Genomic DNA, 12,698 nt, shown 5'->3' with positions numbered 1-12,698 from the left:
ATCTTCAATTTCCTTTTTATTTTAGAAGATTGAAAGTAAAAGGACTAAAATTGAACAAATCGAAAAGTAAAAGGATTGAAATTAATCAAATTAAAATACATGGACTAAATCCATAACTTTTGTAAAGTACAAAGACTAATAACAGAATAAAACCAAATAATTACAATTGATAGAACAGTGGCGTGTAAAGTTTCTCATCGTTGCTTCAAAGGAGAGCAAAAGAAACATGGACATTTTAACATTTGTTAACTTTTTTGCATATACATATATATTTATATGTATGTATATGCATTCTCTTCATTGTGGTACAAAGGGTTAAGGTTAATGAATTAATTGATAATGCTACACTATTTTATACAAACTCAAACCTCATTAGCAGCCTTACATTTTTGTGTTTAACTCCCTTTTTGTCATGCAGAGGAACGGACCGGAACCCGGTTCTTAACTCCGGTACCGGCAAACATGTTTGGCCGCCAAAGTCATCCTTCTCCGATATATCGTATTCGCGTACTTCAATCCGAAGCAGTGCTAGTTCCGGAACAGTCAAGGGAAAAGAGAATTCTTCATCCCATACTGGACACCAATCATCTTCAATTATCTTTGTTTTCTTTTTAGCTTCATCTGCTGGCACTCCCACAATGTATATCTGCCATTATTAATGTTAAATAATCATCATTTATGTATCATAAAATTGAGGGTCCATACTCAATTTCGGGTATAATTTTGTTATAATATTTCCCATTACCAACCCGAAACCCAAATATAACCTAGACTACCGACCTGCGACCAGCACATTAGGGACTCGCGAGGAGGGCTCACAACCCTAGTTTGCATGTCCCTAGGTGTTCGCAAGTAGAGGGTGCGAAGTCAAGCGAGTGAACCGGCAAACATGTGTTAAGTCTAGAACAGCATATGCGTCGGCATGCATGGAACCTACTTAGGACGTCACTTCGATGAACAGTAACCATGCCTTATAAATACCCAATTCTCCTCACCTTGAAGACACACAACAAAAACACTAAACAAATTTCAAGGCTTTATTATGTATTTAGAAGATCATAACTTCATGCTCATATCCAAATATGCAACGAATATGGACTTTAAGAAAAAAAGAAGAGCCCTAGCAACATAGTTTGCAACTCATTCCCTGAAGCTCGTGTTCAACATTGTGTCCAATACGTATTCATACATAGATATAATGACATAATCTTCTAAAAACCCTCTAAATATATGAAGTTTTCAAAAAAATTTATTATATTTCCATTGAACACATACTCATAACTCAAACTCGTATTTAAATCCGAGTAAGATAGGGTAAGTCGGCTAATGGTTGTCAAACCTTTGTATAGAAGTCTGGAGGAGAGTATGCATCAAAATGTGTGTGCTTAAAGTCCAACCGCCATCCATCCCCCATATATATTTTCACCTGTTAAGTTACAGAAAAAAAATCATAATAATATTCGACTATATTCGGATATATTCAAATAAAGATATAGAGATGAGGCGTTGATGATATTCATATTAGGAATATACAATATCCGAATCCGAGTAATAGAATATTTCACCTTTAACGTTTTCTGCACAGGCAAGAATGTTGCTTTGGGATCAAACAACTCGTCAGCTGATCGAGTCAAAATATCAGGTTTTATCACATAACCACATCCTCCGTTAGCTCTAAACATGCCATGCATCAACCACAGTGATTTTCCATACCCCTGATACAAACAACATTCATACCTAGTTATTACAAATGTTTTACAATTAACACTATCATCATCAAAGATTAAAACATATCCGATCTATGTATTCATATCCAATACTCATAAGTTTATAACCAAATCCAAATAACAAGCTAACCTGCATGTTAAATGCAACCATTTGAGCTCCGTGCATCCATCCGATAGTTGGTTTGTAATTTGATGAGGTAAAACGAGTACCCTTCGGATAGACTCGTAGGATATTCCTCTGCGTAAACCTTAAAGTGTTCGGAATTATTAATATATGCTCAACTTTTTAAAAGTTTTTTTCGTTGTATTTGAAGAATTATATCTTCATACTCGTTTGAAAATGGACCGGACATGGATATTTCAACAAAAAACGAAGAAAGGAATGTCGATATATAGGTACCTTACAATATCAAGTCCATGAGAACCGGCAAGTTTTTCAAGCTGATGTTCACTCAAACTAAGACGTCGAACCTGATCAGTAACTTCTTTTAATGCGGTCTTTAAGGAACCCTTTGGCTTTCCTGCATGTATGGTTATTAAGCGCTTGTATCCTGAAACCCCGGCTTGCAATGATTTAAAGTCTTCATCTTCTTGATCACTCTCACTCTGCAATGCCATTCATATTAACTAATGTTATCTCATTATCTGAATTCAAATCTGTATTTGTAGATGCATATCCTAATCGAACACTTACACTAGAATTCGAATAACATAGTAAATTTCTGCTTACCACATCGGAGTCATCCTTTGGGGATGATTCGTCTTCGGAGGCGTCCTTCGACCTGACCTCTAGATATTCTTTTGGTGGTTTCGTTGAAATCATGATTCGGTATTTCAATGATTCCGGTGAAGGGAACTCGGTTAAGTCAGATTCGGGATAGTATAACATAGTTTCGAACGTTTGAGTGATCATCTACAAAAATATACGATTGAAATCATTTCCGATCATCATAGAAAAATAGAAAACTCGAAAGGGAAAAAATGGAAGACTAACATCTGCAGCTTTAGCTTGCAATTCTGGAGTAAGATGATCTTCCAATGTAATAATAACTGGATAAGGGGAACTAACAAAAGCATACTCTTTAATGGATGTCAAACATTGAATAAATGACACCGGAGTTGTCAAGGTCCTATAATTTCATACACAAGAAGATACCGTTAATGAATATGGTAGACCTATTCAGAGTTCTGATTATGATTAACTCAAGCTTACATTACCTTCCATGAAGGACAAGAATTTCATCTTTAGAGGGCCAAAGATCAAGTTCGATAACTCGAACACCATTTTGCAAAGCCTTGATAATTGGAACCTCACTACAATCACTGCTGAGTTGATTCCCAGTTAGATAGGAATTATGCCCTGTATATATGAAATAATGCGACAATGGCGCACTCATATCATGGTGTACCTGCAAAATGACATTTCGTTTATCACACCTTAAAACCTATAAAATCAACAAACAACTCAAGGAATTTTGTATATTTGAAGGGTTGTTAAAGAATCATATTTTCATTCACACAATTCGTCGAACACAAAACTTCAACAAACAAAAAATGGCAACAACAAAGATCCATGATTGGGAGAAAGAAAAAAGATTACCTGAGTACGAATGGGGCCATTGAGATCATCGGAAAGCAAAAAATAAAAGAAATCTTCAATATTGAGGGTGTGTCTGGCGAATTTGGTGATATGGTGTCTCCTGTTCACAACCTGTTCAATGATATTTTGAGCATCTTCGAGTCGGGTGCTAACCTCACACTGGTGGACCGACATGAACCGTCTAAGTTGCTCGGCGGTCATATGCGTGGAACCATCATCGGTGAATAAAGAAAAGGCCTTGTTGACGTCAGAAGGTGGCTCCACTTCATTGATCTTGAACTTCCTGTTGAAGAAGCTGAACATCTTGTAATTGTAGCTTCCACTCTCAAGGCTACTTGATTTCTTCTCCCTTTCCTTTTCCTTCCCCATTCCTTTGTTTTTGTCCTTGGATGTTACTCCTTTCTGGGATTTTTTACTCTTTTTCATGAAGGAAGATTCAATGAAGAGACTTGAGAGAGATTAAGAGTTTTTTTTTTTTTTAAATTTTATTATTATTTATTTTCCCAGGTCCTTGGAAAATGCAGCATTTCAAGCTGGATCGTTCGAGCTTAACGTTCTCTGTTTCCTCTTGTATCAAATAACGAGAATCGGACATTGTTTTATAATAGCGCCATATTTTTCTTGTTTTTACTTTTTTGTTTTTTTTGTTGATTATGAAATATTTTGGCAATTTCTGTAACTTTTTTTTTACGGGTAATAATTTTTATATTAACATTGATACGTTAATTTAGTTTTACCTGTAATTTATTTTTTTTTTATTGTTTTTGTGGTTTAAATGTTGTTCATTCCTATATCGAGTCATTCGTATGATTGAATCGAGATTTATTTGAAAATAATTGTAATATTAGAAGGAAACCTATAAAACAATTTACTACTTGCATAGTATAAATGTCATTTAATTTAAATTCAAAAGCAACAAGCATATTTTAATTTAGAACATTGTAGATAAAGATATAAATAATTTAGTGATTGCTATTCAAGTGGATAATTTTGTTAAAATTATGTAAATAGTAAAATTGAAATTAATTTTACATATAGGCATACAATACTAAAAGTAATAAATTCTTGTATAATTACATGTACATAAAGGACGAGAAGGAAAAATAATAGAAGAGTTCAAATGTTAAGAAATTGTTGCAAATGATGGGTTTATTAATACATAAGAGAAGTTTAAATGTATTGTTAGTGTTTGTTATAAAATGAATTAAGAAAGCCTTCAATGATAAATTGATTGGTATATGTTAGCAATAGTTATGATAAATAGAAACTGTTAGAATTAAGTGACCCGAATCCTTATTTAAATAAAATACAGTGGTAAAATAAAATAAAAGAAGAATCCATATAGAATTACACTTCTTTTATTTTATTTTAGAATAAGGTTTTTTAAACCTTATTAAATTCCATCAATTTGATATTGATTAGAATAAGGTGTTTCAGTCTTACTAGAATATGGCTTTACAACCCTATAAATAGACATAGTCTATTCCTCTTGTAATAATTCGAATTCGACATAGTGAATTTTCTTCTCCTCTGCCCGTGGTTTTTTTCCCGAAAGGGTTTCCACGTAAAAATCTTTGTGTGTTCTTTATTTTATTTTATTTTTTTAATAAATTGGTGTCAGAGCTTCCGGGTTGTTCATCTCGATCACTGTAATGACATTTTTGAAGTATGAAATTCCTCTGTTGGATCACAATACCAGATTTGTATTGTGGCAGATTAAGATACAAGCAGTTCTTGCGCAGATGGATCTGGAGGATGCCCTGCTAGGGATAGATAAGATACCTTCGACATTAATAGATGAAGAGAAGAAGCGTAAGGATCGAAAGGCGTTAACACAATTACATCTGCATTTGTCCAACGAAATTTTACAGGATATGATGAAAGAGAAGACCGTCGCTGCATTATGAAAGAGGCTAGAACAAATATGTATGTCGAAAACTCTAACAAGCAAGTTGCATATGAAGCAGCGTCTTTATGGTCATTGTTTGGAGGAAGGTGCGTCTGTACACGAATACTTAACAGTGTTTAAAGAAATTCTCTCAAACTTGGAGGCCATGGAGGTTCAATATGATAAGGAAGATCTAGGGTTTTCTACTTTGTTCGTTGCCCCCGTCTTATTCAACCTTTAGAGATATGATTTTATATAGCCGCGAGTCTCTCACAGTTGATGAGGTTTATGATTCTTTGACCTCGTATGATAAAATGAAGCACCTTGTGTTTAAACCTGACTCTCAATGAGAGGGTCTCATTATTCGTGGGAGACAAGATCGGAATGCTGATGATGATCGTAGAAGGACACAGGAACAGAATCCTCGCGGTAAATCTAAGGGTAGATTGAAGTCTTCAAACAGAGGTAAAACTTGTAACTTCTACAAGAAGAAATGACACATTAAATCTGAGTGCTATAAGCTACAGAACAAGATTAAAAGGGAGGTTGCGAATCAAAAGGGAAAACAACCAGAAAATTTCGGTGAAGCTGATTTTGTAGAAGGCTACAGCGATGGTGAACTTCTAGTCGCTTTTGTCAATGATTTTAAAGTAAGCGAGGAATGGATACTTGATTCAGGCTGCACCTTCCACATGAGTCCCAATCGGGATTGGTTTTCAACTTACGAAACAGTGTCTGAAGATGTTATTTTAATGGGAAATAATGCTTCGTGTAAAATCGCAAGTGTTGGAACAATTAAAGTTAAGATGTTTGATGGAGTTGTCAGAACACTTAGTAACGTATGACATGTTCCAGAATTGAAAAGAAATTTAATTTCGTTGCAGATACACAGCTGAAAGTGGGGTTTTAAATATTTTTAAAAGTTTCCTTGTTGTGATGAAAGGACAGAGAAAGACTGCCAAGTTATATGTTTTGTAGGGTTTTACTGTTACAGGTGATCCAGCTGTTGCTTCCTGTTCCTTGTCAGATGATGATATTATTAAACTTTGGCATATGCACCTAGGGCATATGAGTGAGAATTACATGACAGAATTGAGCAAAAGAGGACTTCTTGATGGGTAAGGAATTTGCAAACTGAATTTCTGTGAGCACTGTGTTTTTGGGAAGCAAAAGAGATTTCGATTCACCAGAGGAATCCATAACACGAAGGGAACGTTGGAGTATATTCATTCTGATCTGTGGGGGCTATCCAGAGTGCCTTCGAGAGGTGGAGCTAATTATATGCTAACCTTTATTGATGATTTTTCTAGAAAAGTTTGGGCGTTCTTCTTGAAGCAAAAACGCGATGTGTTTTTCGCATTTAAATCTTGGAAAATTATGATTTAAAAATAGAAGGGAAAAAAAATAAAATACCTCCACACAAACAATGGCTTAGAGTTCTGTTCTGATGAGTTTAATAGATTGTGCAAGTCAGAAGGGATCGTGAGACACTTGACAGTTCGCCATACTCCACAGCAAAATGGTGTTGCAGAACAAATGAACAAAACGATCATGGAGAAGGTTCAATGTATGTTGTCAAATGCCAACTTACCAAAGTCGTTTTGGGCAGAAGCAGCCTCTACTGCATGTTTTTTTATCAACCGATCTCCATCCGTTGCCATTGAGAAAAAGACTCCACAAGAGGTATGGTCTGGTAATCCTGCTAATTATTTTGATTTAAAGATTTTTGGGTGTCCTGCGTATGCTCATGTTGATAATGGAAAATTGGAACCGTGATCCACTAAATATGTTTTTCTTGGTTATTAAGCAGGTGTAAAAGGGTATAAGTTATGGTATCCTGAAAATAGAAAAGTTGTGATTAGCAGAGATGTTATTTTTTATGAAACTGCTATGCTGCCTAACTTATCTCTTAAAGACTCTTCCAATAAAGAAAATCAAAAGCAAGTAGAGCATCAGATTAATACAGAGTCGACTCCTCAAGCCAGTACAAAAATTGAGAATAGAGTTGCTTCTTCACCGCAATACTCTATCGCTAAAAATAGAACTAAAAGAGAAATTAAACCTCCAAAGAAGTATGCTGAGGCTGATCTAGTTACTTATGCTTTAAATATGGCTGAAGATATAGATGCGAATCAAGAGCCATCTAATTATTCTGAGGCGGTTAGCTATGAAGACTCAGAAAAGTGGATGTTTGCTATGCAAGAGGAGATGGAATCACTCCACAAAAACAGAACATGGGATCTTATGAAACTTCCTAAAGGTAAAAAGCTGTTCGTTGTAAATGGGTGTTTAAAAAGAAAAAGGGACTCTAGGAGTTGAAGAACCCAGATATAAAGCAAGGCTTGTTGCAAAGGGTTACAGTCAAATTCCAGGAGTGGACTTCACAGATGTGTTCTCCCCAGTTGTTAAGCATAGTTCGATTCGAGCTTTGCTTGGTATTGTGGCCATGCATGATTTGGAGCTTGAACAGTTAGATGTAAAAACTGCATTTTTGCATGGAGAACTTAAGAAGGATATTTACATGCAACAACCAGAGGGCTTTACAGTCTCAGAAAAAGAGGACTATGTTTGCTTGCTGAAAAAGTCCCTTTACGGTTTGAAACAGTCACCAAGACAGTGGTACAAGAGGTTTGATTCCTTTATGACTTCTTATGATTTCAAAAGAAGTAGTTTTGACAGTTGTATTTACTTTAAGAAAAACAATGATGGTTCTTTTGTGTATCTACTTCTTTATGTTGATGACATGTTGATAGCAGCAAAAGATAAAGGAGAGATAAGAAAGGCCAAAGTCCAACTAAGTGAAGAATTTGAGATGAAAGATTTAGGACCAGCAAAGAAGATATTTTGTATGGAGATTCTCAGATATAGAAAAACAAGTAAATTGTACCTAAGTCAAAAGGGGTACATTGAAAAAGTTCTTTACAGGTTCAATATACAGAGTGCTAAGCCTGTTAATACTTCTTTAGTAGCCCATTTTAGACTTTCATCGGTTTTGTCTCCACAATCAAATGATGAGATTGAGTACATGTCACATGCTCCATATTCTAGTGCAATGGGATCTCTCATGTATGCTATGGTTTGTTCACGTCCAGATTTATCATATGCAGTCAGTGCAGTTAGCAGATACATGGCGAATCTCGGTAAAGACCACTGGAAAGAAGTTCAGTGGATTTTAAGATACTTACGAGGTATTACTGATGTTTGCTTACAGTTTGAAAGAACTAGAGATGGAATCATTGGGTATGTTGATGCTAATTGTGCTGGAGAACTTGATAGAAAAAGATCTCTCACAGGTTATGTCTTTACAATCGGAGGCTGTGCAATCAGTTGGAAAGCCACTTTGCAAACTACCACTAAAGTTGAGTACATGGCAATTACTGAGGCTTGTAAAGAAGCTATCTGGTTGAAGGGACTCTTTAGTGAACTCAATGAAGACCTTTAAATCAGTACAGTATTTTGTGACAGTCAAAGTGCAATATTCCTTACAAAAGATCAAATGTTTCATGAGAGAACAAAACATATTGATGTTCGGTATCATTTTGTTCGTGATATTATTGCTCGTGGTGATATTGTTGTGAGCAAAATTAGTACTCATGAAAATCCTGCAGATATGATGACTAAGTCACTTCCTATAGCCAAGTTTGAGCATTGCTTAGACTTGGTTAGTGTTTATTGTTGAAGTTAAACCCTTAAGGGGTTTTATGGAAGAGGTGGAGAACTTGTTCGTTAAGAGTTTCGCGATGAAGAACTTGTTCATTGAGAATTCGTGTTAAAGTGGAGATTGTTATAATTAAGTGACCCAAATCCTTATTTAAATAAAATACAGTGGTAAAATAAAATAAAAAAAGAATCCATATAGAATTATACTTCTTTTATTTTATTTTAGAATAAGGTTTTTAAACCTTATTAAATTCCATCTATTTGATATTGATTAGAATAAGTTGTTTCAGTCTTACTAGAATATGACTTTACAACCCTATAAATAGATATAGTCTATTCCTCTTGTAATAATTTGAATTTGACATAGTGAATTTTCTTCTCCTCTACCCGTGATTTTTTTTCCCGAAAAGGTTTCCACATAAAAATCTTTGTGTGTTCTTTATTTTATTTTCTTTTATTTTTAACAGAAAGAATAAACTATTTTTTATAAGAGTAAGTCCTCTAACGGATTTATTTGTAAAATTTTGTTAATTATGTTAATTTTATAAACCTTGGTATCTTTTATTGAATAACATGTTATATTATGTGGACTTGATGTAGAATGAATTGGATCAATTAAATTTTAATTTCTGGATAGGAATTTAAGTGAAAAATGTTGAAAAGTAGAAGGGAGCACGTCGCGACGATCATTCAATTTAGTGAAGTCAATGAGTGACATTGTGATGTGGAATCCTGACATTGCGACATTACCCTGAAATTGTGCAAATTTTAAATTTCAATCCCAATTCAATCTTAGATTGTGTAGAAAGCTATTATAAATCATATATGACTTAAAAATAAAATATGAAACATATAGACTCAAATTTAATTATGTCTTAAAATGAATTGAATTAGATTGTAGTTGCTCTTGCAATGAATATAGCATCTTGGTCTCTAGAACCAAGTCCTCCTGTATTGACAATAATGTCCATGCCAATTGAGTTTACACTCAATCAGCTCTTTTGCTAGTACATTACAACATTGTATATGCAAATAATTATATTTATTCAATATAAACATAACTTGATGTATTTATTTCTCTAACAATATATTTAATTAAATTAAAATTAGAGTTTCATAAATACAGTTGGATTACAATCAAAATTTTATGTGTATAATTATATAAAATCAAAATTCATATCTCAAATAGCACCTAAATTCAACCCGTTCCAACATAGAAAATTGACCTTGTCACTCGAAATCCAATTTCAAAAAGAAAGAAAAAAACACTCCCATGGGATAAGATCAAAATCCCATTTATTACAGATTTGTTTTTCTCTGTACTACGTAAGTTTAGCCACTTCATTACTTTTTCATTCATTATTATTTAATACATGTTTAATCACCGTTCACAAATTTATTCACGTATTTAATAAATAAATCCTACACATTTGAATGACAATGATCATTATATGGAATTTCAATGGGCGTGAATCTTAACCCAAAATTAAAATACAAAAAGATTAATTTAAAAATAATCAATTGTAGTAAATACACACTCGTATACGATTCTCATACCAAAACTTTAGTAAAGATGGAAGCTTAATCTAAAAGCAAAACTATTCATCTAGAAAAAGAAGCATTTTTCAATTATATAGCCATCGTTAAGACAGCAAATCGAATTGAGTGACCCATACAAAAAGGAACATAAAATCCAACATTATCTCAAACATGTTCCAGCAAAATCTCAATATCTACAAACTCCTCCACTTTCTCAAACATGTTTAAGCAAATCTGAATTTAAAATCCAGCATTTACAATTCCTTTCACTGTCTCAATGATGTTTAAACAAATTTCAAATAACATCCAAATCCCAGAAAAATAGTATGAAATATAGATATTATTCATTTTTAATAATTTAATGTCACGTCAATTAATTCATCTTAAATTTTAAGATTTTTATCTAAATTTAATTTTTTAGGATGAAAATATTGATATAATATTAAACTATTGAAAAGGAATATAAATAATATGAAGTCAGTGTTTGATAAGATTTTAGTGCATCCTTTATACCAAAAATACCACAAAATCCAACATTATCTCAAACATGACAATAACTCAATAAGCACTCTCCCCATATATCCTCACCTTAAAACACACACAAAAAAGCAAGTAATTTACATGGACCAACAGCTTCAAACAAAATCACAATAAATACCTAAAAACATTTATTTTTATTTAACTAAGGAGATACTAAAAAAGCTTTAGAATTTTTCTTTTTTAATTTGTTTTTTGTTGAATAAAAATTCAACCCTCCATCATAGAATCAATCCCCATTCTTGGATTCTTCATCATTGTGTTGATTTCAAAATCCACAAAGTCAAATATTATCTCAAACATGTTTCAAACAAGACAGTGTCCATTCCCATAGATCATCAACTTAGAACACAAAACACAAGCAACAAAAAAACATAGTAAATAACTAAGAAAATACTAAGAACTTAAGGGGTATTTTTTTTTTTTTTTTGCTCAACCAAAATTCATCCTTCTCTCATGGAATCAATCACTATTCTTGGGTTGTTCATCATCATTGTGAAAGGCGGTGGAGAAATTTGAAGACAAATCAGAGTAAAGAGAGACAACCTTGGAGATGTTCCCGTTGAGTTCTTGAATGAGTGCAACGTTTTTGACCATGTTGTGGGGGATCTTCGACTGATGGTTGTCGTTGACCTGTTGGATCAACACACGGTTCCGGTCTAAAACCGACTGAACTTGCTTGAAACTTTGATCAAATGATGCCCAAATTTCAGGGTCTCCATTTACATCCTCTGAATCTTGTTTCACTTGCTGTTTCAGTTTCTTCTTGTTACTGCTGCTGTTTGTTGGGTTTTTCGCCATGGTTTTCGATTCTTTTACACAGAAGAACTGTGTTTGGTCTTTTTAAATGTAAGAAAAATGGCGATTAGACCATTTTTTTGAGGTTTCAGAGTTGAGTTTGTTGCAGAGATAAAAGAGGGGAGTTTTGGGGTATAAATTTCTTCAAGCATAGGAAAGCGGTGGAGTGTGGGAAAAAGAAATGTTAAATTTCACGCGCGACCAGAGCGAGTGTGAAGAATATATTTACTTTTTACGTATAACAATATAAACCGCCATACTGTCACGTGCGTTAAAATATCTTTCCTAAATGGTATAAGCTGTTCGCTCAGTTAGATTTTTGTATTAATATTCTTTTGCATTTAATGTAAGAAATAATTTATTAGTTTCAGATTTATTTCTATAAATATTATCTTAATCAATATTACTTAAATTTAAAGATTAAAAGGTGAGATGCAATAATTTGAAATCTGAAATTTTAAGGGTTAATATGCAAATTTCCCATCATATTTTAAATACAAATTTATAGCTATTACTATAGTTTTTGTTGATACTTACCCAATAAATTTTGAAACTAAAGCTTAACTTTTTTATTAAATTTTACTATTCAATTTTAACTTAAATTAATTTTAATAAAAATACTTTAAATATTTTATTTAAATAATTAAAAATAATTAATTAACATATTATTCATTACTAATTATTAACAAAATTGTTATTTATAAAAAATAAAGTATTATTTTATATTTTTAAAAATTTTCAAGTCTTTTTACCATTAAATACCATTAAATAAAAATTTGAAGTTAATTTATAATTTTTAATAATTTTTTGGTATTCATCATGTCTTTTCATGGTCTATGTTTGGTGTACGTGATTGCCTCTCCCAATAATATTGTTTTCAAATTTTGAACTTTGGTTCTCTCCTTGGGAATTTTTAATAATTTTATTAAGTAGCTTAATGTTTACTATT

General features: G+C 33.0%; 2 protein-coding genes across 4 annotated transcripts; both read right to left on the bottom strand.

Annotated features, from left to right (window-relative positions):
* Window positions 1-50: 50 nt before the first annotated feature.
* On the bottom strand, window positions 51-3,998 carry LOC108485709 (phosphoinositide phospholipase C 6). 3 transcript variants are annotated; one of them, XM_017789559.2, is made up of 9 exons: window positions 3,328-3,998; window positions 2,946-3,136; window positions 2,722-2,857; window positions 2,416-2,640; window positions 2,128-2,333; window positions 1,858-1,975; window positions 1,566-1,715; window positions 1,340-1,426; window positions 51-646 (listed from the first exon to the last, which is right to left on the bottom strand). In XM_017789559.2, exons 1-9 carry the CDS (start codon window positions 3,751-3,753, stop codon window positions 353-355), a joined length of 1,833 nt encoding a protein of 610 aa, XP_017645048.2. In that variant the 5' UTR covers window positions 3,754-3,998; the 3' UTR covers window positions 51-352. The 3 variants fall into 3 exon arrangements, with proteins under 3 accessions (XP_017645048.2, XP_052885845.1, XP_052885847.1); XM_053029885.1 differs by having other exon boundaries at window positions 2,422-2,640; XM_053029887.1 differs by having other exon boundaries at window positions 2,458-2,640.
* Window positions 3,999-11,208: 7,210 nt separating this feature from the next.
* LOC108485582 (protein EARLY FLOWERING 4) lies at window positions 11,209-11,920 on the bottom strand. The gene has a single exon (XM_017789442.2). The coding sequence runs from the start codon at window positions 11,750-11,752 to the stop codon at window positions 11,414-11,416; it is 339 nt and encodes a 112-aa protein (XP_017644931.1). The 5' UTR covers window positions 11,753-11,920; the 3' UTR covers window positions 11,209-11,413.
* Between the last annotated feature and the right edge of the window lie 778 nt (window positions 11,921-12,698).

This window comes from Gossypium arboreum, chromosome 6 (genome assembly GCF_025698485.1).
Source record: "Gossypium arboreum isolate Shixiya-1 chromosome 6, ASM2569848v2, whole genome shotgun sequence".
Taxonomy (NCBI): Eukaryota; Viridiplantae; Streptophyta; class Magnoliopsida; order Malvales; family Malvaceae; genus Gossypium; species Gossypium arboreum.
The sequence above is the reverse complement of the archived record's forward strand: the minus strand, read 5'-3'. Positions and strand labels throughout refer to the sequence as shown.

Coding starts and splice junctions, on each gene's coding strand:
- LOC108485709 (XM_017789559.2), bottom strand. CDS start 3,753: ATGAAAAAGAGTAAAAAATCCCAGAAAGGAGTAACATCCAAGGACAAA. Junction 3,137..3,327: donor ATGGCCCCATTCGTACTCAG/GTAATCTTTTTT, acceptor GTCATTTTGCAG/GTACACCATGATATGAGTGC. Junction 2,858..2,945: donor ATTCTTGTCCTTCATGGAAG/GTAATGTAAGCT, acceptor ATGAAATTATAG/GACCTTGACAACTCCGGTGT.
- LOC108485582 (XM_017789442.2), bottom strand. CDS start 11,752: ATGGCGAAAAACCCAACAAACAGCAGCAGTAACAAGAAGAAACTGAAA.